This window comes from Dunckerocampus dactyliophorus, chromosome 17 (genome assembly GCF_027744805.1).
Source record: "Dunckerocampus dactyliophorus isolate RoL2022-P2 chromosome 17, RoL_Ddac_1.1, whole genome shotgun sequence".
Classification (NCBI taxonomy): Eukaryota; Metazoa; Chordata; class Actinopteri; order Syngnathiformes; family Syngnathidae; genus Dunckerocampus; species Dunckerocampus dactyliophorus.
This window is the reverse complement of record NC_072835.1, coordinates 662,459-687,454: the sequence shown is the minus strand read 5'-3', so window position 1 is coordinate 687,454 and position 24,996 is coordinate 662,459. Positions and strand designations below refer to the sequence as shown.

At 47.2% G+C, this 24,996-nt stretch overlaps 4 protein-coding genes across 10 annotated transcripts; 3 read left to right on the top strand and 1 right to left on the bottom strand.

Moving 5' to 3' along the window:
• The first annotated feature begins 72 nt into the window (after positions 1-72).
• On the top strand, positions 73-11,481 carry ppwd1 (peptidylprolyl isomerase domain and WD repeat containing 1). Of its 6 annotated transcripts, none has more exons than XR_008566598.1 (16): positions 73-273; positions 989-1,091; positions 1,198-1,301; positions 1,384-1,504; positions 1,580-2,027; positions 2,093-2,283; positions 2,347-2,536; positions 3,409-3,590; positions 3,661-3,742; positions 3,806-3,988; positions 4,072-4,283; positions 7,510-7,571; positions 8,094-8,215; positions 8,308-8,477; positions 8,622-9,963; positions 10,083-11,481. XR_008566598.1 is itself a non-coding variant. In XM_054757890.1 (11 exons), the coding sequence occupies exons 1-11, from the start codon at positions 190-192 to the stop codon at positions 4,213-4,215; spliced, it is 1,869 nt and encodes a 622-aa protein (XP_054613865.1). In that variant the 5' UTR covers positions 73-189; the 3' UTR covers positions 4,216-7,996. The 6 variants fall into 6 exon arrangements, 2 of the variants coding, with proteins under 2 accessions (XP_054613865.1, XP_054613864.1); XR_008566597.1 differs by having other exon boundaries at positions 7,972-8,215; XR_008566596.1 differs by having other exon boundaries at positions 74-273; positions 4,072-7,571.
• trim23 (tripartite motif containing 23) lies at positions 4,280-10,475 on the bottom strand. Its single transcript, XM_054757895.1, has 11 exons — positions 10,333-10,475; positions 9,756-9,918; positions 8,604-8,725; positions 8,268-8,546; positions 8,016-8,198; positions 6,493-6,708; positions 6,294-6,428; positions 6,088-6,217; positions 5,898-6,008; positions 5,658-5,782; positions 4,280-5,581 (listed from the first exon to the last, which is right to left on the bottom strand). The coding sequence occupies exons 1-11, from the start codon at positions 10,429-10,431 to the stop codon at positions 5,402-5,404; spliced, it is 1,743 nt and encodes a 580-aa protein (XP_054613870.1). The 5' UTR covers positions 10,432-10,475; the 3' UTR covers positions 4,280-5,401.
• Positions 11,482-11,627: 146 nt separating the features above from the next.
• LOC129170405 (fructose-1,6-bisphosphatase 1-like) lies at positions 11,628-16,625 on the top strand. 2 transcript variants are annotated; one of them, XM_054757899.1, is made up of 8 exons: positions 11,628-11,863; positions 13,639-13,801; positions 13,865-13,957; positions 14,014-14,154; positions 14,218-14,355; positions 14,427-14,546; positions 16,236-16,425; positions 16,488-16,625. In XM_054757899.1, exons 1-7 carry the CDS (start codon positions 11,694-11,696, stop codon positions 16,422-16,424), a joined length of 1,014 nt encoding a protein of 337 aa, XP_054613874.1. In that variant the 5' UTR covers positions 11,628-11,693; the 3' UTR covers position 16,425; positions 16,488-16,625. The 2 variants fall into 2 exon arrangements, with proteins under 2 accessions (XP_054613874.1, XP_054613875.1); XM_054757900.1 differs by lacking the exon at positions 11,628-11,863 and adding an exon at positions 11,900-12,079.
• A 3,662-nt stretch (positions 16,626-20,287) lies between these two features.
• Positions 20,288-23,020, top strand: LOC129170407 (growth arrest-specific protein 1-like). Its single transcript, XM_054757901.1, has one exon. The coding sequence runs from the start codon at positions 20,437-20,439 to the stop codon at positions 21,214-21,216; it is 780 nt and encodes a 259-aa protein (XP_054613876.1). The 5' UTR covers positions 20,288-20,436; the 3' UTR covers positions 21,217-23,020.
• Positions 23,021-24,996: the final 1,976 nt, after the last annotated feature.

The following is a 24,996-nucleotide window of genomic DNA, read 5'->3' as shown; positions in this document are numbered from 1 at the left end:
GCCCCCTGAAAAGATGAGTTGGTTTTACCCAAGTGCTCTGTGATAATCGTCCCCTGTGAAACATCGAAATAAATGAGTTCCGCAAGTTTAGGCGCCGAAAGGAAATGCCGCCATTCGTGGCGAGACAAGACGGAAGCTGGGCAACAATGGCGGCAGCTGAAAGCAATGTCGAACTGAAACGAAAAGCCGATGAAATACAGGGTGAAGATGGAGATGAGGAGGAGTGGGTCGGGCCCATGCCGAACGAGGCTACTAAGGTCAAGAAAAGGAAAGGTCGGTGTGTTTATTTACCCACGACATAATGGTTCCGGTGAGTAAACAGTGTTACTGCATGAAACGCGGTATATTGTAACTTCAGTGATGACTGTACGTTTAACTGTACAACACGTGATAGGAAGGCACTCCAGTGGGTGATCAAGACCTCACAGAACATTGTTGGGGCAGCCCTCCCCTCACTGCAAGACATTTATAAAACTAGAGTCCTACGAAGAACACACAACCTCATCAAGGACAGCACACATCCACAACACTCATTATTCACACTCCTACCGTCAGGCAGACGCTACAGGAGTTTGAAGTCCAGGACCACAAGGCTGGCAAACAGCTTTTACCCACAGGCCATCAGGCTTCTCAACGAACCACTCACACACGCCCCATGCACACACCCATAACACTTTATTTATTTATTTATTTGTATTATTTTTCTGTATTAATGTCTCTTATGTTGTTGTTGCTTAATTTATTGGTATTTATGTTTCTGATGTTCTTATTCTTTTTCTTGTGTTTTTATTTCTTTTTCTGGGAGAATTAACAGAATAAGAATTTCATTGCATAGTATAACTACCTGTTTTACTGTGCATATGACAATAAAACTCTTGAATCTTGAAGTGCACAGTGCAGCTAGTCTCGCCTCTTTAGAGCATTCGCCTGACAGGATATTTACAAAATAGCCACAAATGTTTCTAACGAGCTGCTGGTTTCCCCTCAGTGCTGGAATACGAACGCGTCTATTTGGACAACCTCCCTTCAGCTACTATGTATGAGAGGAGCTACATGCACAGAGATGTTATCACACACATAGTTTGTTCCAAGTAAGTCGTGGCACCTTCGTGACTGTGCATCATCGATGCAATTGCGAACATCCCCACAACCTCAAAGCATAACAGACAGAATGGAAACCAGTGTTGATCTTTTCAGGACAGACTTCATCATCACGGCCAGCCAGGATGGCCATGTCAAGTTTTGGAAGAAGAACGAAGGCGATGGAATTGAGTTTGTCAAACACTTCAGAAGCCACCTTGGTAGGCTTTTGTTGGTGAATGCTTTTAGAGTCAGTGGGGGTCCAGTTGTTAAGCGTACAGCTCGTGTTGTTTTTGTGTGAAGGCATAATCGAGAGCATCGCCGTCAGTGCTGAAGGAGCCCTTTTCTGTTCTGTTGGCGACGATAAGGCCATGAAAGTATTTGATGTGGTCAACTTTGACATGATCAACATGCTGAAGTTGGGGTGAGTCCAAGCTACACAAAGCTGAAGCTTAAAGAAGAGAATGTTTGCATTTGTTTGTTTGCTCCTCGGCTGTAGCTTCCACCCCGGGCAGAGCGAGTGGATCTACAATCCCGGGGATGCCATTTCTACGGTTGCCTGCTCGGAAAAATCCACAGGAAAGATCTGTGTCTACGACGGACGGGGGAGTAACGAGCCCCTCCACGTCTTCGACAAGATGCACTCCTCGCCGCTGTCCCAGATCCGCCTTAATCCCAAATTCAGGGTCATCGTCTCTGCGGACAAAGCGGGAATGCTGGAATACTGGACCGGTCTTCCCAATGAATTCAAGTTTCCTAAATATGTGCAGTGGGAGTACAAGACAGACACAGATTTGTATGAGTTTGCCAAACACAAAACCTACCCCACCAGTCTGGTGTTCTCACCCGACGGGAAGAAGATGGCCACCGTGGCGTCTGACCGAAAGGTCCGAATGTTCCGCTTCCTCACGGGAAAACTGATGAGAGTTTTTGATGAATCCTTAACGGTAAGCTCTTGCAGCTTCTCAGCTCTGCTGCCAGCGAGGCTTCATCGCACGCTCGCCTGTCCCAGATGTTCACAGAGCTCCAGCAGATGAGGCAGCAGCTGCCTGACATGGAGTTCGGTAGGCGCATGGCGGTGGAGCGAGAACTGGAGAAGATGGACGGGATCCGTCTGACCAACGTCATCTTTGACGAGACGGGACACTTTGTCCTGTACGGCACCATGCTGGGCATCAAGGTCATCAATGTTGAAACCAACAGGTGTGTCTCCTGATGATGCTCAAAAACACCAGCCCAAATCTGACATGTTGTTTTTGCCCCCAGATGTGTACGGATCCTCGGGAAGCTGGAGAACATCCGCGTGGTCCAGCTGAGTCTCTTCCAGGGCGTGGCAAAGGCCATGCAGGTGGCGCCCACCGTGGAGATGAAGGCGTCGGATAATCCCGCTTTGCAGAACGTGGAGCCGGACCCCACCGTGTTCTGCACCGCATTTAAGAAGAACCGCTTCTACATGGTAGGAAATAGATGATGATACAGTGCTTCTCCGAGCGTGATATTACGGACAGATATGCCGCTATTTGTTTGCTTAAACACAGTATAATGGGACTGTCTGTGGTGTAGCTTGTTGTCGTGGTATGGAATGGATGGTAACGCCTCATACACACCCACCCTGCCAGACAATAAGAAGACGTTGCAGGAGGGATCTATGTTACAAACTATGGCAAGCTTGAGTCACACAGGAACGAGTCTGAGGCAAATTTTGGCTTGCATATGGAAGTGCTCTTTATCAGCTCAGCAAACACTTTTACACTGCACAAAGGAACCCCACCTAATTCATGGTGCAAACCACAATAACGACAAAGTTAACACACGATGCAACCTTATCTACTGACATCAAAACAATACACAAAAAAATGAGGCATGCTGGATAAACTGCAGTACTCTTTTTCCAAAATGCAACTAGTGCCTAGCAAGATAGAACGAAGTATGGAAAGTGCCAAGGCGGTTGTCGTGTTCCTACATCATGACATGTATGTATTTGCATATGAACGTGTGTAAATTAGCCAAAATGTTAAGAGCAGGCATGCTCACGCCTAGCAAGTTAGCACTATACACCAAAAGTGCCAAGACAGTTGTATAGTGTGCCTACATCATGCCATAGCTGTATCTAGAGTACATGTGGAAATGAGCTAAAATACGAACACTTAAAATGCTAGCACCTAGCAAGATAGCAATATGTTCAGAGAGTGCCAAGGCAGTTGTATAGTGTCCTGACATAATGCCTTAGCTGTATGCACATGTGGAAATTAGCTAAAATGCTAACAGCAGAGCTCTCAGTTGCAGGCACGCCCATAATTATGTTTTTTTTTTTTTTTTGTCTCAAAGTTCTCAAAGAGAGAACCCGAGGACACAAAGAGTGCCGACTCGGACCGAGACATCTTCAACGAAAAGCCCTCCAAGGAGGAGGTGATGGCCGCCACGCAGGCTGAGGGCCCCAAGAGAGTGTCGGACAGCGCCATCATCCACAGCACCATGGGAGACATCCACATCAAGCTGTTCCCCGTGGAGTGGGTGGCCATGAACAAGCTATCTACGTTGACCATCTCGAAGTCATTTTAACAGACTCTTTGCTAACAGGTGCCCAAAAACGGTGGAGAACTTCTGTGTTCACAGCAGGAATGGCTACTACAACGGACACATCTTCCACAGAGTCATCAAGGTGTGTGCCCCCCACTACTCGTAATCTCCCAAATGGCAGGCCTGACCCAAATCCTGTCTGCAGGGCTTCATGATCCAGACCGGAGACCCCACAGGCACCGGCATGGGCGGCGAGAGCATCTGGGGGGGCGAGTTTGAGGACGAGTTCCACGCCACCCTGAGGCACGATCGGCCCTACACGCTCAGCATGGCCAACGCAGGCCCCGCCTCCAATGGATCGCAGTTTTTCATCACCGTCGTGCCCACGGTGAGTCAGCGCAAGCTCTCCAACAAACACCACCACCCTGCTCGAGTTTAACCGCCGCCGCCGCCGTGGTGTTTTACCTGCAGCCTTGGCTCGACAATAAGCACACGGTGTTTGGGAGGTGCACCAAAGGGATGGAGGCCGTCCAGAGGATCTCCAATGTCAAAGTTCACCCCAAAACGGACAAACCGTACGAGGACATCAGCATCATCAACATCACCATCAAGTGATATCCTGCATCCACACCCTTTCTTTGTAGACATCCAAAAACTACTAAACCATCAGGCAGACAAATCTGGTGAATGCCTTTATTTTCCATCATCAATCATTTACAAAAGTCATCAGGTCAAAGGTTTTCATCCAAGCGCATTGTGCTTCGACATTGAAGTATTTTTTTTCTTTTTTTTGCGATCTATATACAATGTGTGTGTGTGTAGCAAACATGACAATGATTCAACTCAAACAATGCATCTTGGCTAATGAGACAAAGTGTCATTTCACATTACGTCACGGAAGGCTGCGGCTTGATTTGAAAGGTTATCCCATTTTGTAGTGACATTAATACTGGGGTGGGGGTCCACTTAGAGACAGCAGAGTTCCACTGGATGATGGCCAGGCAGCAAACACGTGCACTTGACCCGTTTCACGTGCAACAAAGAACAAAAAAAGGGTGAGCTGGCGTGTAAAATTCCCTCAGCCTCATAAATATATACAATATGAGTAATAACAAACATTGTTCTGTAACAGAGCACATCGAGACCAAGCATGCTATGCTAACATCCCTGCAAATGTACCAATGAAGACGTGCACTACGTGTGGGTGGTGGTATAGAAATACACGTTATGATAACATGACTGTCCCCTATGGAGTTCTTTGGGCCAAAATGAAAACTATTCAATCAAATGAATGAAGGTAACAAATCTATTAAATTGTCATTCATTCATTAAATTGCAATAGAAATAATTATATTCAGCCTACCGGTATTCTACATTTTTATTTCCAAAATGTATGCATTGATTGGTTTATTCATTATTTATTATTCACCTTGATGGCTGACTGATATTTATTCATTTAAATGGAATTACGCAAGTAAAATCATAAATGACTTAGAAATAACTTATTACTATTTTTCAATCTACATTTGAGTTGACAATTTAACGAATTACTCATTTTGGCACAAAAAAACTCCTCCCCTGTCCCACGTGGTGGTTATGATGAGTACATGGTGAAGCTTCTTGGGGGAACAAAGCGTCAATGACTTACTGCCCCCCCCCCAATCGGTAGTACGTGTTGTGGCTTCTTCCAAGCATACCTTCACGTGTGGGAGCTGTTCACAGATGAGCCCTCAATCTTTGCAGAGACATCAAACCAGCGATGTTGCATATGGCGGGTGGGGGGTTCAGACTTGTGGACATTTTAGGCAACGTCAAGTACGCCGGCAGCCACCAGCTGCCTGGAGAGCCAATCCAGCCCCTCGTGGAGGCCCATCCCGCTGCGGGCGTCGCAGCCCTGGATGTGCCAGCTCCTCCCGCAGCACAGCTTATGCAGGCTCAGCAGCTCCGTCATCTCCTCCACAGACACCACGCCAGGCACGTCCTGCCAAAGTCACAACCACAAGTCCTGACCGAGGCGCTCAACTCCCCAGTCTGCCTAGCGACAGCCTCCCTGGTACCTGCTTGTTGGCGAAGATAAGGAGCAGGGCGTCTCTGAGCTCCTTCTCTGTCAGCAGCTTGGCCAGCTCGCTGTGCGCCTCCATGAGACGGTCCCGGTGGCTGCTGTCAATCACAAACACCACGGCTGCGCACACAGGAAGAAAGATCAGGCTTGGCTACACATCTTAAGAATAAAGAACACATTGGCCAGCTACGGGCATGAGAATAAGGTTGGCAGCGTTAGCTGGCACAGATGCTACCTTGCGTGTTGAGATAGTAGTGTTTCCACAGCGGTCTCAGCTTATGCTTGCCTCCCACGTCCCAGATAGTGAACTTCAAGTTCTTATATTCCACCGTCTCCACGTTGAAACCTTGTTTAAAAAAAAAAAAACAATTGACTTTGGAGAAGAGGATTAGGAGAAATAAAAAGCAGCAGGTTCTGCGGCGTACCGATGGTGGGAATGGGCTGCATGAACTCATCCTGCTTCAGCTTAAAGAGGATAGTGGTTTTTCCGGCGCCATCCAGCCCAAGGGTCACCACACGGATCTCCATCTTGGGGCCAATGTGGACCCGGTTATCCTGAGGAGAAAACACAGAGAGAGAGAGGGAGAGAGGGAGTGGATTGTCGTGGGTTTGCCCAGACGACCTTGCCTACCTTGGTGAAGGTGACCGGGATGCCGGCGTCCAGCTGGATGTGGTCTGCCAGCTCTGTGAACTGATGCTGCTGCTTCTGAAGCGTCTCCAGCAGACAGTTGATCTCCTGCTTGGCCAGCACCACCCTGCAGTCGTCCTGCCACAGTGGGAAGAGGATGTTCAATGAAGCGTGTTTCCACGGCAATCTGCTATCCTCCCACCTGCTGGAGCGTCTTCTCACAGTGCAGGCAGGCGGTGGACACCTGAGACAGCAGGATGGTCATGTCCTCCTGCTGCTGCCGCAGCCAGATCAGCCTCTCACGCACGTGCGCATCCACCACGCTCAGCGCCATCTCCTCCTGCCGACACAGCGTCTCGTGGAGGTCTGCAAAGTAGGCGCGCACGCAGGAGCGAGCGCTCTCTGCTGTGCCGGGAACCTGAACAGGGAATAAAGAGCGGGAAAACTAGGAGATGCATGATGGTGGATGACTGCGATGCATCTAGGGCCCTATGAAATCCCAAATTGAATGAAATGCAAAACTCCTTACATTTATTGATGCTAGACATCATTGGCCAATGTAGCCATGTAGTAACTGAGGAATGGATGAAGCCCGGCTAACGTTTGTAATGGGATGTCAGCCTCTGCACACACACTGCTACTACATCTTCAACAACCTGTAATGCCCGTCATCAAGGAAGATGTAGTCACCCATGCAATTCTACCTGCGTGTTAATGGAAGCTACTTAATGACACCCTTGTTTTCTTTACACAATTAGACCACATGTGGCATACAGCGCTCCTATTTTGAAGGCCGGAAGTGTGCTGAGTGTCTGTTGACGGTTAAGACAAGCTGTGTGCCTCTCGTCTCTTTCCCACTCAGACCTTGCGCGACGTCAGTGGGCATCGTAAAACGCTCGTTTGCATTGAACACCGTGTCAGCTCTCACACACACTAGAATGCACTGCTAAACTAAGCTAACCCTGCTAGCATCCCTTCACGCTCCGTAAGAGTAGTTTTCTGCCAAAGTTTGCTGCTGTTTCAGGTCGCCATTTGGACATATTTAGTTTGGGAGGGGGCGGGTTAGTGTTTGTGATGAAATCCCGCCACGACTGAGCAGTCCGCCAGGGAAATACGACTGTTCATTGTCCTCACGATGACATCATTTCATTCACATGATGTCCATTTCTGTGAGATTGTGCCTTTAACAGTAAATTTCGTGTTTATTGGCCAATTCCAGGATTCTGCTAACAGAGACATGCTAGGAGTCTAATGGACATCTTCCAGTGCAGTGCCTCTCAAGTAAGCTGCTCAAACGTGTTTGCTTTGCTTTGCTTTTAAAAAGCTTATGTTGCAAAAACACCTGATCTGAACTTCCATGATGATGTGCTGGATATTCTGGTCACGTGTGTGCCTCACACATTTCATATGTAAAAAGAAGTTAACTATTGTTAAATTGGGGAAAAAAGCTGTCGAACATAATTCTGATTAGAAATTAGAAGACGTATAGTGACACTTTGAACGTGTGTATATTCCTACGGTCAGGCTTTGCTACACATCTTAAATTGAATCGGTCAGTGAGCTGCAGGAGATGGAAGTTTGATCTGTTTGTTTCTTTTTGGGTAAATAGGCTCACCTAGCATGATGTTGCTGTTAAAATGTGAGCGCAGTGTTAGCACTTCAGCTCACGTAGCTATGCTAGTTTCCATTAAAGGGTAGTGGCTCCACCTAGTGATGGATTCTTACGTGTTCCGTGTGGGCCATGCCAACGCCGTCCTCCACTATCTGCTCTCCGCCTTCTATTTGCTGAACGATGCCCACCAGCTTCCTGGAGTACTCGGACACTTCCTCCGTGAAGGTGCGGATGCAGTGCGCCATGTCCAGAATGGACGCCCGGATCTGATTGGCCTCCGTCTCCAGGACGGCGTGCTGAGAGCAAAGAAAAAGTAAGTTGTGCAACATGTGGAGAGTGACGGTAATGAGGCTGGCATGGATGACCTTGTGTCCTTGGTGCTTGCCGTACTCCTTGCACACGCAGCACATGAGCGGCCCCGGCTGACACGCCTCCTCCAGGCACACAAACTCGATGGCGTGGACCTGGTGCTGGGGGCACAGCGTCTTCTCGTGGGGCTTGTCGGCCAGCGGCACGCGGCGGTGCTTGGCCAGCGTGCGGGTGGAGTGGGTGAGCTGCGAGCACTCGGCGCACAGGTGGGTGGCGCACACGGTGCAGTACATGGTGGCCGTGTGGCTCTCGTCCTCGTCGCAGCGGATGACACACTGAAGCCAGAGGGAGGATGAGGACGGGGCGCTTCCTGGCCATTTTTAACGTCTTACCTCTCCCATCCCTTTCAGAGCATCCTCGGCCGTGCCCGGCTGGTTGCTGGTGCCATTCTGCAGTCGCTCCAAAAGTTCAAGCAGGGCAAAGTTCTTCTTTAGACCCCACACTCCAGAGTCCCCTGGACACACAGAAAAAACTCTCTGTTAGCACCAAAATCTATCATCTCTCTCCTTTGTTTACTTTAGCCAGAAGTGGAGCTCAGATGTGTGCTTTTCAACACGTCAAGAAGAAAAAACACGAGCTAGATGAGCCCGCCCCCGTATGCGCCCACCACTTTACCGAGGACTGCTTGGTAAAAGAAAAACGGGGGGGAAGCAAGCAGGCTTCACTACACGTCTTAAAGTACAGACGTGGGAGATGGAAGCAAATACGCTAACCTGACATGATGTTGCTGTTAACATGTGACTAATGTTAGCACTTTAGCATCACATAGCTATGCTAGTGTTGCTAACCTGTCCCACTCCTTAAAGGAAAAGTGCACTTTCTGGGGGGGAATTTTGCCCATCATCCACAATCCTTATGTGGGACATGGACACCAGTGATGCTCCCATCAGGGCTTTATGATTAGTGATCACACGGATTAAGTGTAATTTATCAATGGAGTTACGATGAGTGGTATTAATCAGGGCTGCCTTGAGATAAATCCAAGGGATCCTGGTCAATAGGTCATTATTTAAAACTCAACTTTTGGGTGGATAGTTTTTATTTGTGTACAAACAATGTAATGTGATGCATGCTTTGGAGTAACACCAGTTGTAAGGATAAGGGACAAGGGAGTAAGGGAGTGATCAAACACTCTGGCATAGATTGGTGTAGTCTGTGTCAAACTCAGTATGAGATGCGTCATTTTGTTGGCAACGCTACGTGACGCAGCAGACATGTTGGATTTGCCACCACACGCCCAAGGCGCTTATTACTGATCACGTGTTTTTTTTTTACGGAAATTGGCGATATTGATTGGTGGCTGATCCACCGGAGCATCCCTAATGAACACGCGTCTCTTTTCTGTGTCAGGACACTACTGTTGAAAAATACTGTAGTACTTCCGTACTATATTGTAGTACAGGTTGCTTAACATTAAAATGGTGCATTATTTTGAAGGACAGCACAGCATCTCAAGTGGAGGGGGAGTGGAAGGGAAAGCTCACCCAGCTCAGTGACCTGCCTGTCGAAGGGACAGCGGACCGCTCGGCCGTGGAGGGGCAGCCGGGTCAGGCAGTCGTGGCACACGGTGTGCCCGCACAGCAGGAGACGGGGGACCTTGTCGCCTTGGAGGGAGAAGACGTCCTCGCAGACGCCACACTCCAGCACCTGAGTGAACACACAAGGTCAACCACACTGCACCGTCCCATCAAGGTATTCACGCCACCTTTCACTCTCACGTATGACTCTTGACAGCATTTACAATCATTCCCACGTATTTCCTTTGCGACATTGAACACAGATTATGGTCATCATATGTGCCAATCTTTCAGGATGCAGGATGCCACATCGCTTGCTAAGACGCCAACTAGCATTGTTAGCATGTAAGCATACACAGTACATCTCACTGTGATTCACTATTAACACGCATTTAATCATTCATTGCAAATGGAAGCGAGATGATCTCCATTATAGCCTCAATAAGCAGCCACGAAAGCAAAACAACAACAACAAAATCCAGCCAACGCCATCCTTGTTGCGTGATTGGGTTTCTTTCAGTTCCAATTTGAAAAACCTTCCGACCTTGACTGTGCCTCCATTCGCACCCCTGCCGTGCCGGACGCAGGGTTCCATGGTGGTCACGGCGCCCTGCTTGTTTATTCCTGCAGCAGAGGCGGCCATTGTCCGACAGCTGCGCGGAGCCGACTGAGCATGCGCGAAAGGAGCAGCTCCATACTCCCATGACACGCTTCCGGTTTTGCCTTTTTAGCGACACAAATAATAACAATAATAATTCTTTCTGTGCACACAGTTTTTATTTTAGATTTCAGACGGAAACTCCAAGGTTTAAGCATAGTTTGTGTATGTATATTTCTAATATATACTGTGTGTATATATATATATATATACACACACTATACTATACAAGGCTAGTCAACACTAGGTCCTTAGAAACAGCATCCAGAGGATTTTTAACTTGTGTAAACATGCTGCTTGTCTTTTAATGTGTTCATTGATTTATAACCATATCATGCATTTGTTGGGGTCAAATGTGAATTGACGTTCAAATTCAGCACGCTGCTGACACCAAGTGGACACTGCTGAACTGCAGGATTTAAAGGACGCATGGTTGTCTTGACCTTCCAACATTTCAAAGTCTACATGCTGCATTATTAAGATGACAACTAAAAGACAATAAAAGGTGAAAATACACTAATAACTCAACTTTTATTTAACCTGTTTCTGTTTTGCTGATGCTATCATTTATCATTAACCAGAAAGAAAACAGTGAATGTCTGGTTGTTATCATGCGTGCAAACCTGTGAGGGTCAAAGGTCAGCTTGTTGCAAAAGACCAGCAGATGTCAGGTGACCTTTGAAGACCCTCAGTGTTTGTCACGGATGAGCAGAAACTTGTCAAAGATGTGCCAAACATATTTGTTAAACCAATGAAAACATGCACATGCAAATGTCACATGACATTTCTATTTCAATTGAACAGTACGAACTAGCCAAGCTAACATCTAAGAGAAGCCGTTCATGAACATCTAGTAACAACACGAAGAGCATGAAGCTGGTTGTTTTTGTGGGCAAAAAAAAAAGAAGTGATTCCAGCTCACAAAAGCTTTGTGTTTGCTGAGTGTATTCAAATACTGAGGTCAGCAGTCCTTTTTGTTACATTTGAAAAACAAGACTTGAACGAAGGCTAGTTTGTGAAAGTCCAGATGTTAAGTGAAATAGAAGTTAAAATGCAGCAGTTGAAGGGAAAAGAAAATGTTCATTATCTTTTGAACTTTGCTCCTTCAAACGCACGGCCTCTTGTGATTGGCCAGCGGAGTCACACACCCTGCCACCCTACACCGTGTCACTCAGCTCTATAGTCCACCTTTAACTGCGGCCCCCGCTGACACTCGAGGCACAAGGTCCCCGCACCTGACGGCAAACATGTCCGAGAAGGGAGCCTTCGACACCAACGTGCTGACCCTCACCAGGTTTGTGCTGGAGGAGGGCAGGAAGGCCCACGGCACGGGCGAGCTCACCAACCTGCTCAACTCGATCTGCACGGCCGTCAAGGCCATCTCCACCGCCGTCAGGAAGGCCGGCATCGCCAACCTGTGAGATGTTCCCCTTTCTTTCTCAAGTTGGAAAACAGTCCATCTTTCCTTCTCCACAATGTTGGCTGAAGGCACCTACAGTACGTCCTCGTAGGTGAATAGTACAGGGCGGTGCCACGCAAAAACTTCTTCAAAAAACGTTTTGCTTTGTACGTACCACCCATTTTGCTACCACAGTTCAGCTGCAAACGTGTAGCTCGTACTCGCAGGTAATTGGTAAGTTCACCAACAATACTTCAAATAAATATACAATATACATTTCTATGCTTATTTCATCGCATTGTTTTTTCCTAGATGAGTACCACCAGTGGTGCTCATGCCATACTTTGGTGGACTTTTTATCAAGTTCTACCTCAAATAGTAGCAAATCTTTGGTCCAAACATTTGTAGAATTATTTCATGTAGAGTGTTTCATATTTTTGCTAGTGTTCATGTGCAACGCAGGATGTGTCACGATGGAGGGGCTGTTGAGTGCTTGACCCCTCCGGTATGCACAGACAGGAGGCAGAAGTGTCCAAATAAAAAATATGTCATAAAAAAAAAACACTACTCACTGTAGTACAGCAAAACAAAACAAAAGGTGACGGAGAAAAAGCTCTGTGACTTTTGGTTCACGTACGTGATAGCACAGGCCAAGCGCTGCAAGTCAACAGGCAAGGAGACAATGACTGTTGCTGGGCCTTTAAACCCCGCAAGCTGCAATTGCTGCCAGTTTGCAACAAACCACTGGGGTGAAGCGGTTCCCCCCAGCAGGAAGAGCAGCACACCCAAATAAGAGTGCAGGACAGGAAGTGCTCACTCCTGTCCTGCAGAGCATGACAGGATGGATCCCAAGTACCACCGGTGGCATACGGTTCTGTATAAAAAAAAAAAAGCAGGGCTTGTTACGGAAGTCCTACCTGATGGCATGGCAAGCACCGCCGTTTTCGCTGCCTCTGCTCGCCATCAGGATTTAGCTGCACACATGCGGCTTCACTGGCAGGGATCTTGTGAGTTAAACAACAATAATTTAGTAAAGGAATGTTTATTTTGAATGAATCATTGGTTAATACAGTTGTATAATTATTTCCATACAGATTTGATGTGTTTCATGTTCTTGCATACCACTAGATGGTTCTCACGTACCAGTTTGACAATATTGGCAGAGAACATTTTGTACTACAGGTTTTTTACCCTACGGTTCTGTATAGAAAAGCAGTGGACTGCCTAAAATACGAATCGCATGGCAAGCTCCGCCATTTTTGCTGCCTCTGCTGGCCATCGGGATTGATCTGCAAGCATGTGGCTTGGACTTGCAGGTGTCTGATGAGTTTCCAGTCAAGGAATGTTGATTTTGAATCCACACATTGGAAATACAGTAGTATGATGATTTCATGTATTTCATGATTTCGTTGGTGTTCCTGCATACCACAAGATGGATCCCGTGTACCACTAGTGATACTCGTGCTACAGTTTGAGGGTGGGTGGTTTTGGATATCAGCGTGTGGTTCTTGATGCAGTATAGAAATGTGGAATTTTTACACAAATTTGACATTTTAGTGATGCAAAAGCCTCAGCAGGGAGACGTTTTTGGGAGAGACTGTCAAGCCGAGGTTCTACTAAACCGTATCAGTCAGAAGCTCCGTGGAAGTGCACACAATACGTCTGTTGTATTGAGTTTGCAAGTAGCGTGTCCTGACAGTCCTGTCCTATGTTAACAACACTGGGGGGGTCTGACGTCAGTCAATCAACCACAATGAGAACATCTCGGACCAACGTGGTCCCTCTCCGAGCAGGTACGGCATCGCCGGTAGCACCAACATGACAGGAGACCAGGTGAAGAAGCTGGATGTCCTCTCCAACGACCTGGTCATCAACATGATCAAGTCGTCCTTCACGTCCTGTGTGCTGGTGTCTGAAGAAGATGAGCAGGCCATCGTGGTGGAGCCAGACAAGAGGGTGAGGTCATGTGTGGTGTGTGCAGGCCAATATGTGAGAAGATGATATTCATTTCCCTTTTAGGGGAAATACATCGTCTGCTTTGACCCCCTGGATGGGTCCTCAAACATCGACTGCCTCGTCTCCATTGGGACTATCTTTGCTGTCTACAAGAAGGTGAGCATGGACATTGAAGACTATTTGACCGGTGTGGTGACGTGGTTCCTCCACAGACCACAGACGATGAGCCCAATGAGAAGGATGCTCTGCAGCCCGGGAGGAACATCGTGGCGGCTGGTTACGCTCTCTACGGCAGCGCCACCATGATGGTGCTGTCCACTGGCCAGGGAGTCAACTGCTTCATGCTGGACCCAGTAAGAGCGAGACGTGTCCAACGTCGCCATTGTGAAAACTCATCAGTTGGTTTGCCCCTTCAGGCCATTGGGGAGTTCATCCTGGTGGATCGAGACGTGAAGATAAAAAAAAAGGGCAAAATCTACAGCTTGAACGAAGGCTACGCACAACATTTTTACCCTGATGTGACAGAATACCTCCAGAAGAAGAAGTATCCCGAGGTACACGCATGGCGTGGTCATACTTGGATGTTAATGGTCACATCAAGTCACCTGTTGGCTGGCTTTCCTAGGATGGCTCTGCTCCGTATGGAAGCCGCTACGTCGGATCCATGGTTGCTGACGTCCATCGCACTCTGGTATACGGCGGCATCTTCTTGTATCCCGCCAATGTCAAGAGTCCAAAGGGCAAGGTGAGCAACGTATCACACTGTAACGTTTGTGGAACAACAGCTGTTGTTGTAATGTACTGGAGCTGGAACAACATCACTCCCTGGAGCGATCAGGTCGGTTTTATCACATCAGCGTAACATCGCTGCAGTGTAACATGACTGCAAGGTAACATGGCTGATGTAACATGACTGCAAGGTAACATGACTGCAAGGTAACATGACTGATGTAACATGACTGATGTAACATGACTGCAAGGTAACATGACTGCAAGGTAACATGACTGATGTAACATGACTGATGTAACATGACTGATGTAACATGACTGCAAGGTAACATCACTGATGTAACATGACTGCAAGGTAACATGACTGCAAGGTAACATGACTGCAAGGTAACATGACTGATGTAACATGACTGCAAGGAAACATCACTGATGTAACATGACTGCAAGGTAACATGACTGCAAGGTAACATGACTGATGTAACATGACTGCAAGGTAACATGACTGATGTAACATGACTGATGTAACATGACTGATGTAACATGACTGATGTAACATGACTGCAAGGTAACATCACTGATGTAACATGACTGCAAGGTAACATGACTGCAAGGTAACATGACTGCAAGGTAACATGACTGATGTAACATGACTGCAAGGAAACATCACTGATGTAACATGACTGCAAGGTAACATGACTGCAAGGTAACATGACTGATGTAACATGACTGCAAGGTAACATGACTGCAAGGTAACATGACTGCAAGGTAACATGACTGCAAGGTAACATGACTGCAAGGTAACATGACTGCAAGGTAACATCACTGATGTAACATGACTGCAAGGTAACATGACTGATGTAACATGACTGATGTAACATGACTGATGTAACATGACTGATGTAACATGACTGCAAGGTAACATCACTGATGTAACATGACTGCAAGGTAACATGACTGCAAGGTAACATGACTGATGTAACATGACTGCAAGGAAACATCACTGATGTAACATGACTGCAAGGTAACATGACTGCAAGGTAACATGACTGATGTAACATGACTGCAAGGTAACATGACTGCAAGGTAACATGACTGCAAGGTAACATGACTGCAAGGTAACATGACTGCAAGGTAACATGACTGCAAGGTAACATCACTGATGTAACATGACTGCAAGGTAACATGACTGCAAGGTAACATGACTGATGTAACATGACTGCAAGGTAACATGACTGATGTAACATGACTGCAAGGTAACATGACTGCAAGGTAACATCACTGATGTAACATGACTGCAAGGTAACATGACTGCAAGGTAACATGACTGATGTAACATGACTGCAAGGTAACATGACTGCAAGGTAACATCACTGATGTAACATGACTGCAAGGTAACATGACTGCAAGGTAACATGGCTGATGTAACATGACTGACGTAACATGACTGACGTAACATGACTGATGTAACATGACTGATGTAACATGACTGCAAGGTAACATGACTGATGTAACATGGCTGACGTAACATGACTGACGTAACATGACTGACGTAACATGACTGATGTAACATGACTGCAAGGTAACATGACTGATGTAACATGGCTGACGTAACATGACTGATGTAACATGACTGATGTAAGGTAATGATTGCAAGGTAACGGTAACATGAGTATGATATGTGTCACATGATTGTAACGTGTCGTAGCTGCGGCTGCTGTACGAGTGCAATCCCATGGCGTTCATCGTGGAGCAGGCGGGTGGCTTGGCCACCACGGGGGCTGGGAACGTTCTGGACATCCAGCCCAGCAGCATCCACCAGAGGGTTCCTGTGGTCCTGGGATCGCCCTATGACGTGCAGGAGTACATTTCCATCTACAAGAAGCATCACAAATGAGGTGAGGCATCAAACCATCCAGTTTTTACTTTGTGTTGATGTTTCTTTCTGTCTTCATTGCAGGGCCGGTCGGGTTCCTCCACTCTTTCCCTTGACTGCACTGAAACAGCATTGAAGAATCTTTAGGACACGCGTTTGCATCTGTCCTGACTTAGTGTCCATTTCTTGAAAAAAAGACAAATAAAAACACCCTCAACGCTCCATTCTTCGTCCAAGTGTCCATCACGTGAGGAAAGGTTGTGATTGTGTTGTTTAGCGAGCCATAGGAGAGCTTTCGGGTCACAGACGCAGGACATGAGTTTAGTGGACGGCACCTTTAAGAGCAAGTTTCCACATGTTGTCTTTTTTTCTCCAGTAGAATCAGACATTTTCTGGACTTTGTCACCTAATGATGACAAATGAATTTAAAAAAAGAAAAGAGGGCTGAGGGACACAAGCGCCTGTTTCATTTCGTAGGAGTGAAATTTCATTGGGCTTTTGCAAAAACATTACAGCACAAAGCTGGCGGCCCTCGCTAGGAAACTTGGCCTTGTCTTTAAACTTGGCAGCTTGTGCACGTGTGAAGTGTTCACGTGAATGAGCAGCAGATGTTTGACACGACTGCACGGCTTTGATACAAACTTCTTTTCTACGTGAAGACAAATCCTGCACGTTACTGTCCAGAAAAGAAAAGAGCAAAAAGTGAACCGCTTCCTGTTCCAGAGCGTCTCCGGCGGCTGCGGGAAGCCCTGCGTTACGAACCGCGTTTATTGCGCCTTTTTCAGATGGGATATGATTATAGGTTACTGAGTCAATATTCAGATGTTGCAGAAAAAGCAAAAAGCCACCCAGTTTATTTTTCCCTCACCGCCGTGTGTGGTGTGCTGGCGAAGGAGCTGACACGACAGACATCACCGCCCCCACAAAGCAGCAAGACCTCAGGCCTCTCATGTCCGCTGGTGTGCAAAAGTGACTTTTCAATCATGTGCTAACAGCAGTATGTGTCCCTACGACACTAAACATGAGAAAAAATGCTCATCTACCTCACTCCTTGAAAAACCTTCTTTCCCAGGCTTTGCTACACATCTTAAAACCCTTAGCTCTGCCCGCTATCTGTCAGTCATCTGCAGACGTGGGATCAGTAAGTTTGATCATTTCGTTTTTCTTCAGCAAAAGGCTAAGCTAGCGTGATGTAGCTGTTGAAAAGTGAGTGTAATGTTAGCACCGTAGTGCACTTAGCTAGGCTAGTATCGCTAATGTCTGTTCCCAGTTGATTGAAGGAGAGCTCATCCTTCCTGCTGCTCTCAGTCAATTCAACTGTTGTTGCCCAAGTAACTGATTGGACCGCAGCACTCTGTTGTTACACAGGCAGAACTTCATGCCGACAGAGTTTTAGGATCCCCAAGAAAGCAAAAATGGACTTTTGAATGGAGGTGTAACGGTGATGTGTTTCCTGGGAGCGAGCATTTCATCTCCCTAGAGGAGGCACTCAAACCGTCGCTTTTAAAGTTGCGGCTTTCCATGACGTCGTGAAGGAAAACCCACCCTCCTCGTGCACGTGACACTGCCTCTGACTCACCCCTGGCTAGATAAGACCGCCCCAGGTGTACTCCCACTATTTCATGGAGGACAGTTTAGGAAACAAAACATTTTTTAAAATATCAGGCTTCGCTACACATCTTAAAATACAGTCCAGCACTCTGCCAACTATCTGTCAATACTTAAGTTTTTCTTCAACAAATGGGCTAAGCTAGCATGATGTTGCTGTTCAAATGTGAGTGTTATGTTAGCACTTTAGCATGACATAGCTGTGCTAGTGTTGCTAACGTTTGTGTCCTCCTGTGCCTGAAAGTTACTACATTGTATGTGATATATTACGTTGTATCACTTTGGACCGGTGCAGAGTTATCATTAGCATTCAAGCTACAGACACATGCAGCAGAGATGACTGAAAGCATCTTTAAACTCCTGCATCACGGCTAATAACACTTCCAAAAGGCTGTTGTGGAACTTTTCAGACGTCTTTGAAGTAGTTGGAAAAGACGAGAATATGCCAATCTTTTGTCTTTGTGCGTGTGATGAAGTGGACCTGCCTTGTCTTCTTTCCTGATCGGCCACAGAGAGGCTTCATGTTTAAGTGCAACATAAACTCTCCCTGCTGGACCACCCGGGCCGACGCCAGCCGCTAATCCAAATATGACATATTTGGACCTGCTGCCATCACACACACGCTCCAACCGTCTTGTGTCACTGCTTCTAATCCTCACACAAAACACTGAAAGCCACACCGTGATTCAATCCACAAGCACACCACAGCCTAAACACGCCTAACTCTGCTGGAGCCAACGTCTACATTTCTCTTACGCTAGCAGACAAGCTAACGTTGTAGCACCACGCATGCATCCATGCAGCACGCCTCAGGTGGGAGAGTAGATGAAGTTTGCTGCACGCTACTGCGACCTTGTTGCAATATCCTTACACATACTGATGCTGCATCATGGGGGGGCACATGTCACTGATACATGTGCCTACATGTTCGGGGGCCCTTGCTAAATGTACAAAACTATGATGATACATTATATTATGACCACTTGTAGGTTTTAGTAGAAGTAAAACCTTCAAGGAGTGTGTACTGTCGTTCGTATACCAGGAAAAAAGCTCGTTAGGTTTATTTACCGTGGCTTGACAGCTGCAAGGGTTTCCCCCTCCCCGTTTATCAAACATATTTTCTAGTGCTGGTACTTTCCCCAAGCACACATCTTGGAAGCTTCTTAGGACGACATCACCACAGCATTAGCCGACTTGGCTGAATGCTATAGACCTTGCATGTCTTCTTCACAGCCCGTTGCTTGCTTTGCAGGATCGCACCACAATAACACGCAGCTTTGGAGATGTACAGCACACGCAGCAGGGAGGTAAGTACACACCTCCGTGATAAACACAAGCGTTAGCAACTTCTATAATATGACATGCCAATGCAAGGAAAATGGTGGAAACAAGTTTTGTGATTAGTTGTACTTCAGTAGTACTTTCATGCAGTATCCCATTGTTGAAAGGCATCATGTAGTATTTTCAGTAGTTTTAAAGAAGTGTCAGAGTCAATAAATCATGGATTGGAAGCCTCGATGCTGGACTTCACACGTTCAAAGTGCTTTTAGTGTGTGTGTGTGTGTGTGCGTGTGTGTGTGTGGCTTTAAGGCTAATGACTTGTGTACTTTGTCCTGACAGAGTGTGTTTGTCCAAGTAGCGCTATTGTGTACTCATATATCACATACTATTTAAAAAATATATAAAAATGGACATGAATAAATCAATTTATAGGTTTGTATTATTTGTTAATACTGAAAACAATACAAAATGAAGTTTTTCCAAACATGTTTTATTACTATCCTACGTATGTAACCCGCGTTGATTCGCGCTGCCCGCACCGGGCCGCGAACACACGACCTTTTTAATGGGAGGTGAGGGTGCTGACCACGCAACGAAAAGCCCGGACTGTCGGCCGTGTGACCAGCGTAGCTCTTGAGGCAGAGGAAGTGAGGTTTACCAACGTACACTCGCACAGCCTCACAGGCTGGCATCCGTTACATATATGAAAATGAATGTATTTAAAAAGCAAGAATTTTAGCAAGAACTTTATCGTGATAAAGTTCAAATACTCTGTGTATATATAAAATATACTGTATATGTTTGAAATAAGTGTGTTTTTGTGCATTATTTCCAGTGTGGCCCCCCGGGCCTTGAGTTTGACTCGTGTGTCATATATTCTAAAATGTTGTGGTTGCTTGCGTCACCGCCCACCGTGACGCCAGAGTGATGAGGTCCAATCAGCGTGTGGGGCGTGTCTTGAAGTCAGCAGTAAAGTTTTTGGATGGAAGGAGGAACACTCCTTGAAAAAACACACTTGGGACATGACTTGGACTTGAACTTGGACTGACACGGGTTCGGCGCCACGTGACGCAGATAAAGCAGAACCCCCCCCCATGAGGAATCCCACTTCGCACATCGAGTCTGCGTGGGAAGGGCAGCTTTGATGGAGGTGAAACCTTGGAGGAGAACATGCAAGGTGTTGCTGCTCCTCGTCCTCCTCTTCTGGTTTTGCGCCGGAGCCCCGAACCGGAAGCACCGGCTGCTGTGCTGGAAGGCCACCCTGCGGTGCCACGGAGAGCCGGACTGCCGCTATGCCTACGACCAGTACGCGCACGCCTGCTCGCCCGTCCTGAACGGAGAGCGCCGGAGGTGTCCCAGCCACTGCATCTCCTCCCTCGTCCAGCTCAACCAGACCCGCGGCGGACCGGCTCTGGAGGACTGTGACTGCGCTGCGGACCCGGTCTGCAGGCGGACCAAGCAGGCAATAGAACCGTGCGTTACCCGGACTCACGCGCTGGGCTGCACGAACGCGCGCCGCCGGTGCGAGGCCGACCGGGCGTGCAGCGCCTCCATGCGGGAGTACTTGTTCCGCTGCAGGATGCTCTTCGGCGGGCAGCGCTGCTCGGCGGGCTGCCGGGCGCTCATCGCCCGCATGCGAGACATTCCCGCCGCGCAGCAGCTGGATTCGTGCGTGTGCGACGGCGCGGAAAGGAACATCTGCGAGTACATTAAAGTCAGCATGAAGACCTTCTGCTCGGACCAAGCAGGAGGACGAGGGGGTGCAGGGTACGCAGGGAGCGGCTACTCGGAGGAGGACTCAGAGGACGACTACCTTGAAGTGGACCGTCACGCACAAGGGGACACCACAGGGGGATCCATGTGTCTCCAGAGCGGCCTGGTCCTCATCACCATGTTAGCTTTGACCGGTGCTCTTGCTTCATGAAGACAGAAAACTAACTTGCCGGTGAGGGTCTGGATAAAGGTGGAGGTGTTTTCACACTTTCTGGGCAGCATGGGAAGACAACCAGGAAGTGGACACTTCATGATGTCACTTGTTGTTAGGCAGAATTCATGAATGATGTCACTTGTTGCCAGGCAGAATAAAAAAAACATGTTGCTACTTTTGTGTGAAATGATCACATGAGGATTGTGACTAGCTTACTCTGTATGAAATGTAAAATGGATTTAATGTATAAAGTGTTTGCGTGGCGTGGAAGTTCTGAAGATGTCCACACAAGGTGACAAGATTACATTTCCTCTTCCACCATTGTGTGTTCTCATCTCCATGACGGCCACGTTCTAAAACGTCTCTACTTCATCTACTAACCTTTCAACCTTTCTTCCTCCTCCAAAACTGCATGGCTCAAATCTCCGCTACAATCACTGGAAACATCCTCTGACTCGTACATGCTACTTGATATCACTACTTCATACTACTACTTTATTCTCCTATTATCATTACGTAATACTCCTACTTTATTCTCCCAATATCACTACTTAATACTACTACTTTATTCTCCCAATATTACGACTTAATACTACTACTTTATTCTCCCAATATCACTACTTAATACTACTACTTTATTCTCCTAATATTACTACTTAATGTTACTACTTTATACTCCTAATATGACTACTTAATGTTACTACTTAATTCTCCTAATATTACTACTTAATGTTACTACTTTATTCTCCTAATATCACTACTTAATACTACTACTTGATTCTCCTAATATTACTACTTAATACTACCACTTAATTCTCCTAATATTACTACTTAATGTTACTACTTCATTCTCCTAATATTACTACAGAGTGGCCGCTATAGACAGATGGCCTCTATAGACAGGTTGGCGTCCAGTTTGAATGTTGACCAGTAGAGGAAAAAAAAGAAAAAAAAAGGGGAGGAAAAAATAATAATAATAATGTTGACCAGTAGAGGGCACTGCGGACTGCGGATAAAAGTTGTACAGCACTACTAGGCTTGTTATTATCTTGGTTCATGGTTTTAATCCTGAACATGCATATGAGTCAAACAGTAGCACATCACATAGTACAATTCACAATTTTGCATGTCCAAAAAGGAGTAGGAAGAAGCAAAGCTTATTTAATCCTACCCCTCATCAGTTTCACATCAGTTGCAATACATTTATTCACCTCTTGTTCTTCCAAGTGTACTTTGTAGGTCTACATGACAATGTAGTGCAATCATAGCCAAGGTTTTTACTGACTAAAAGGAAGCTAGAGGCTTAATAATAACTGATAGAATATATCCACCACCCACAGAACAAAGCTGTGCTAGTAATGTCTTACGCTTGTTTTTAATATTTTACTTTTTATACGGCAGAGTGTCATTACAGCTTTAGTTCATCGGGAAGTGACGCGAAGTGACGGTGGGCGTCCCGAGCAGGAGAGCTAGGCTCAGTGCTAGCTGTGAGTTTGGAGAGAGTTGGGAAGTGTGTTTATGTTGGCGTGGATGTAAAGTCCTGCAGTGTTCTCCGCTGTTAATAAAGCCATTAAAGTGCATCGGCGACGTGAGTCTCTCCTTCCCCACAACAAGCGGCATTACAGTATTGACCAGTGCACACCAGGAAATAAACGGTGTCATTTCTTACAGGCATTGGCTGGACAGCTATGTAGTGGGGCTTGTTTAACCTTTGCCTTGTGGGCAAGCAGGAAGGAGAGACGATACAGAAACATACAGAACTACATCAGCAAATAAATGTCTGTGACAACTATAAAGACGAACAAGGACATAAGGACAAAGGTGTCATGTTCTGTGTTTGTTTTGCACTCTGCTGCCGCCTCTGTTTTGTCCTTGCAGTGTCATGGCTGCACTGATGAGTAATCAGGGACACCTGTGATCAATCTTCAGCTCCCCATATATACTTGTACCTCTGCCTGACCACTATCTAGTTGCCAGTTATTCCCTTGCCAACCCTGCTTCCTGTTCCACATCCCTTGGCTCCCAACTGGTCCCTTTTGCTCGCGTATCTTTCTGCCATTGTGATTTTGCTACTGCCACTTACCTGTTCTGCACCTTTTTTCCTGCAGCTCCTTTCGTTCAGTGAGTACCTTTTTCCTGCCTTGCAGTGTTTTTTGTTCTTTGTATTTTTTGGCTCTAGCCCTGTGTTCCTTAGTTATCTTTTGGTAGTTATTTTTGTATTTTTTTTGTCATTATTACTTTGTGTAATAAATTGTATTTCTTACTAGCGCTGTGTCTATCTGCATAACGGGTTCCAACCTTTTGGCGTAAGCCACTCCGTGACAGAATAACTGGCCAATGATACACACAATGATAATAATGTATTGAAACAGTCACACATAATAGTAATAATGAAATGATTATCTATGATAGTGAACAGAATGATAATAACTGTAATGCACATCATTGTAAAAAAAACTATAGTCATACTGCTGATATCACCGTCGCTGTAATAAAACCAACAACATAATAACACCCTGGTTAACTCAGTGAGTAATGTGGGGAAGTACGTATGTACTGTGAGTGTGTATATGTACGTGTGTACAGGTATCTCTGTATGTGGGGAAGACTTCATATACATAAAGGTGCAGGAATGTGTGGGCGTGTAATTGTCACTGAGAATGTATGAAAGAAAAGGGGCCACCCTCCACCTCCAAGAGAGCCCCACCCCAAATAGCCAGACCAAGCCCCCTCCGCCAGCAGGCCCACAGTGGCAGGCAGCACAAAGATCAGCGCCCCAAGAGCCAGCCCAGAGAGCCCACCCTCCCGGGAAGACCAGCAAGGAGCCGCAAAGAGGTAATCCCAACCAAAGACAGGGCGCCGGCGGGCCGGAGGACAGCCAACCGGGGGATCCCGTGGTCCCAGACATACAACCCAGAACCCGCTGCGCGGAGAGCGCGGACCGCCGGGGAGCAGGAAGACACCAGGCCACCCCATCCCAACGGTAGGACACCGCCAGCAAGTCAGACAGAGGAGCTAGCGAGGAGGAAAGCGGGCAAATGAGCAAACGGGCGAGCAGCCAGGCGAACCAGCACACAGCGGCAGCCGACACCCGCGGGGCAGCAAACCCCGGAGAGGGAGTGGGAGTGCCGCACCCCAAGCCGCAGGGAGGCCAAGCACCAGAGCCGAGAAGGTGAGACCAGCAGGAGACCAGCCGACAGACCCCACCAGCCACCAGAAACCAGACCAGCCACATGCCACCAGAGCTGACGGCGCACCACTCCTGCACCGGAGCCCCACCCCGACAAGCCCGCAGACAGACCGGGGGAGGCGAAGACATAGACAACGGCCCAGCAGAGCACAAAGAGCAGCGGCGACAAACGCCCAAGCGCCCAAGCACAACCTCCCCAGCAGGCCTGGCCCCAGGGCAGTCAGGGGAAGGCAGGTGAACCAGACAAAGGCATGCCACAAGCCAGGCCACCCCGGGCGAGCCACCACGCCACGACGGCCAGCGGACAGGTCCACAGCCACACCCCTGACCCTGGCGGGCAGGCTCCGCGGAACAGGCACGAGGCACCCCAATCCAGCCCGCCCCACCCGTGTATGTGAAAAGGTGTGATTGTGTTTATTATGCAATTAAATAAATAAAATAAAATAAAAGAGGACAGCTATGAAGAGCTGGTCTCTGTGTCCCTGAGGGGTGTATTTGTGTGCATGTATATCAGGGGTCACCAACGTTTTTTCTTGTGAGAGCTACTTTTAGAAAATGAAAATGGCCACGAGCTACTCATTTTTGTA

What these genes read in the sequence shown, in the direction of transcription:
- LOC129170407 (XM_054757901.1), top strand. Translation starts at nt 20,437, where the DNA reads ATGGAGGTGAAACCTTGGAGGAGAACATGCAAGGTGTTGCTGCTCCTC.
- LOC129170405 (XM_054757899.1), top strand. Translation starts at nt 11,694, where the DNA reads ATGTCCGAGAAGGGAGCCTTCGACACCAACGTGCTGACCCTCACCAGG. An exon ending in AAGGCCGGCATCGCCAACCT is followed by an intron (nt 11,864 to 13,638) that starts GTGAGATGTTCC and finishes CTCTCCGAGCAG; the next exon opens with GTACGGCATCGCCGGTAGCA. An exon ending in TCTTTGCTGTCTACAAGAAG is followed by an intron (nt 13,958 to 14,013) that starts GTGAGCATGGAC and finishes GTTCCTCCACAG; the next exon opens with ACCACAGACGATGAGCCCAA.
- ppwd1 (XM_054757889.1), top strand. Translation starts at nt 105, where the DNA reads ATGCCGCCATTCGTGGCGAGACAAGACGGAAGCTGGGCAACAATGGCG. An exon ending in TTTTTGATGAATCCTTAACG is followed by an intron (nt 2,028 to 2,092) that starts GTAAGCTCTTGC and finishes CGCCTGTCCCAG; the next exon opens with ATGTTCACAGAGCTCCAGCA. An exon ending in ATCAAGCTGTTCCCCGTGGA is followed by an intron (nt 3,591 to 3,660) that starts GTGGGTGGCCAT and finishes CTTTGCTAACAG; the next exon opens with GTGCCCAAAAACGGTGGAGA.
- trim23 (XM_054757895.1), bottom strand. Translation starts at nt 10,431, where the DNA reads ATGGCCGCCTCTGCTGCAGGAATAAACAAGCAGGGCGCCGTGACCACC. An exon ending in CAGGCAGGTCACTGAGCTGG is followed by an intron (nt 8,726 to 9,755) that starts GTGAGCTTTCCC and finishes CTGTGTGTCCAG; the next exon opens with GGGACTCTGGAGTGTGGGGT. An exon ending in GCATGGCCCACACGGAACAC is followed by an intron (nt 6,709 to 8,015) that starts GTAAGAATCCAT and finishes TTCCCTGTTCAG; the next exon opens with GTTCCCGGCACAGCAGAGAG.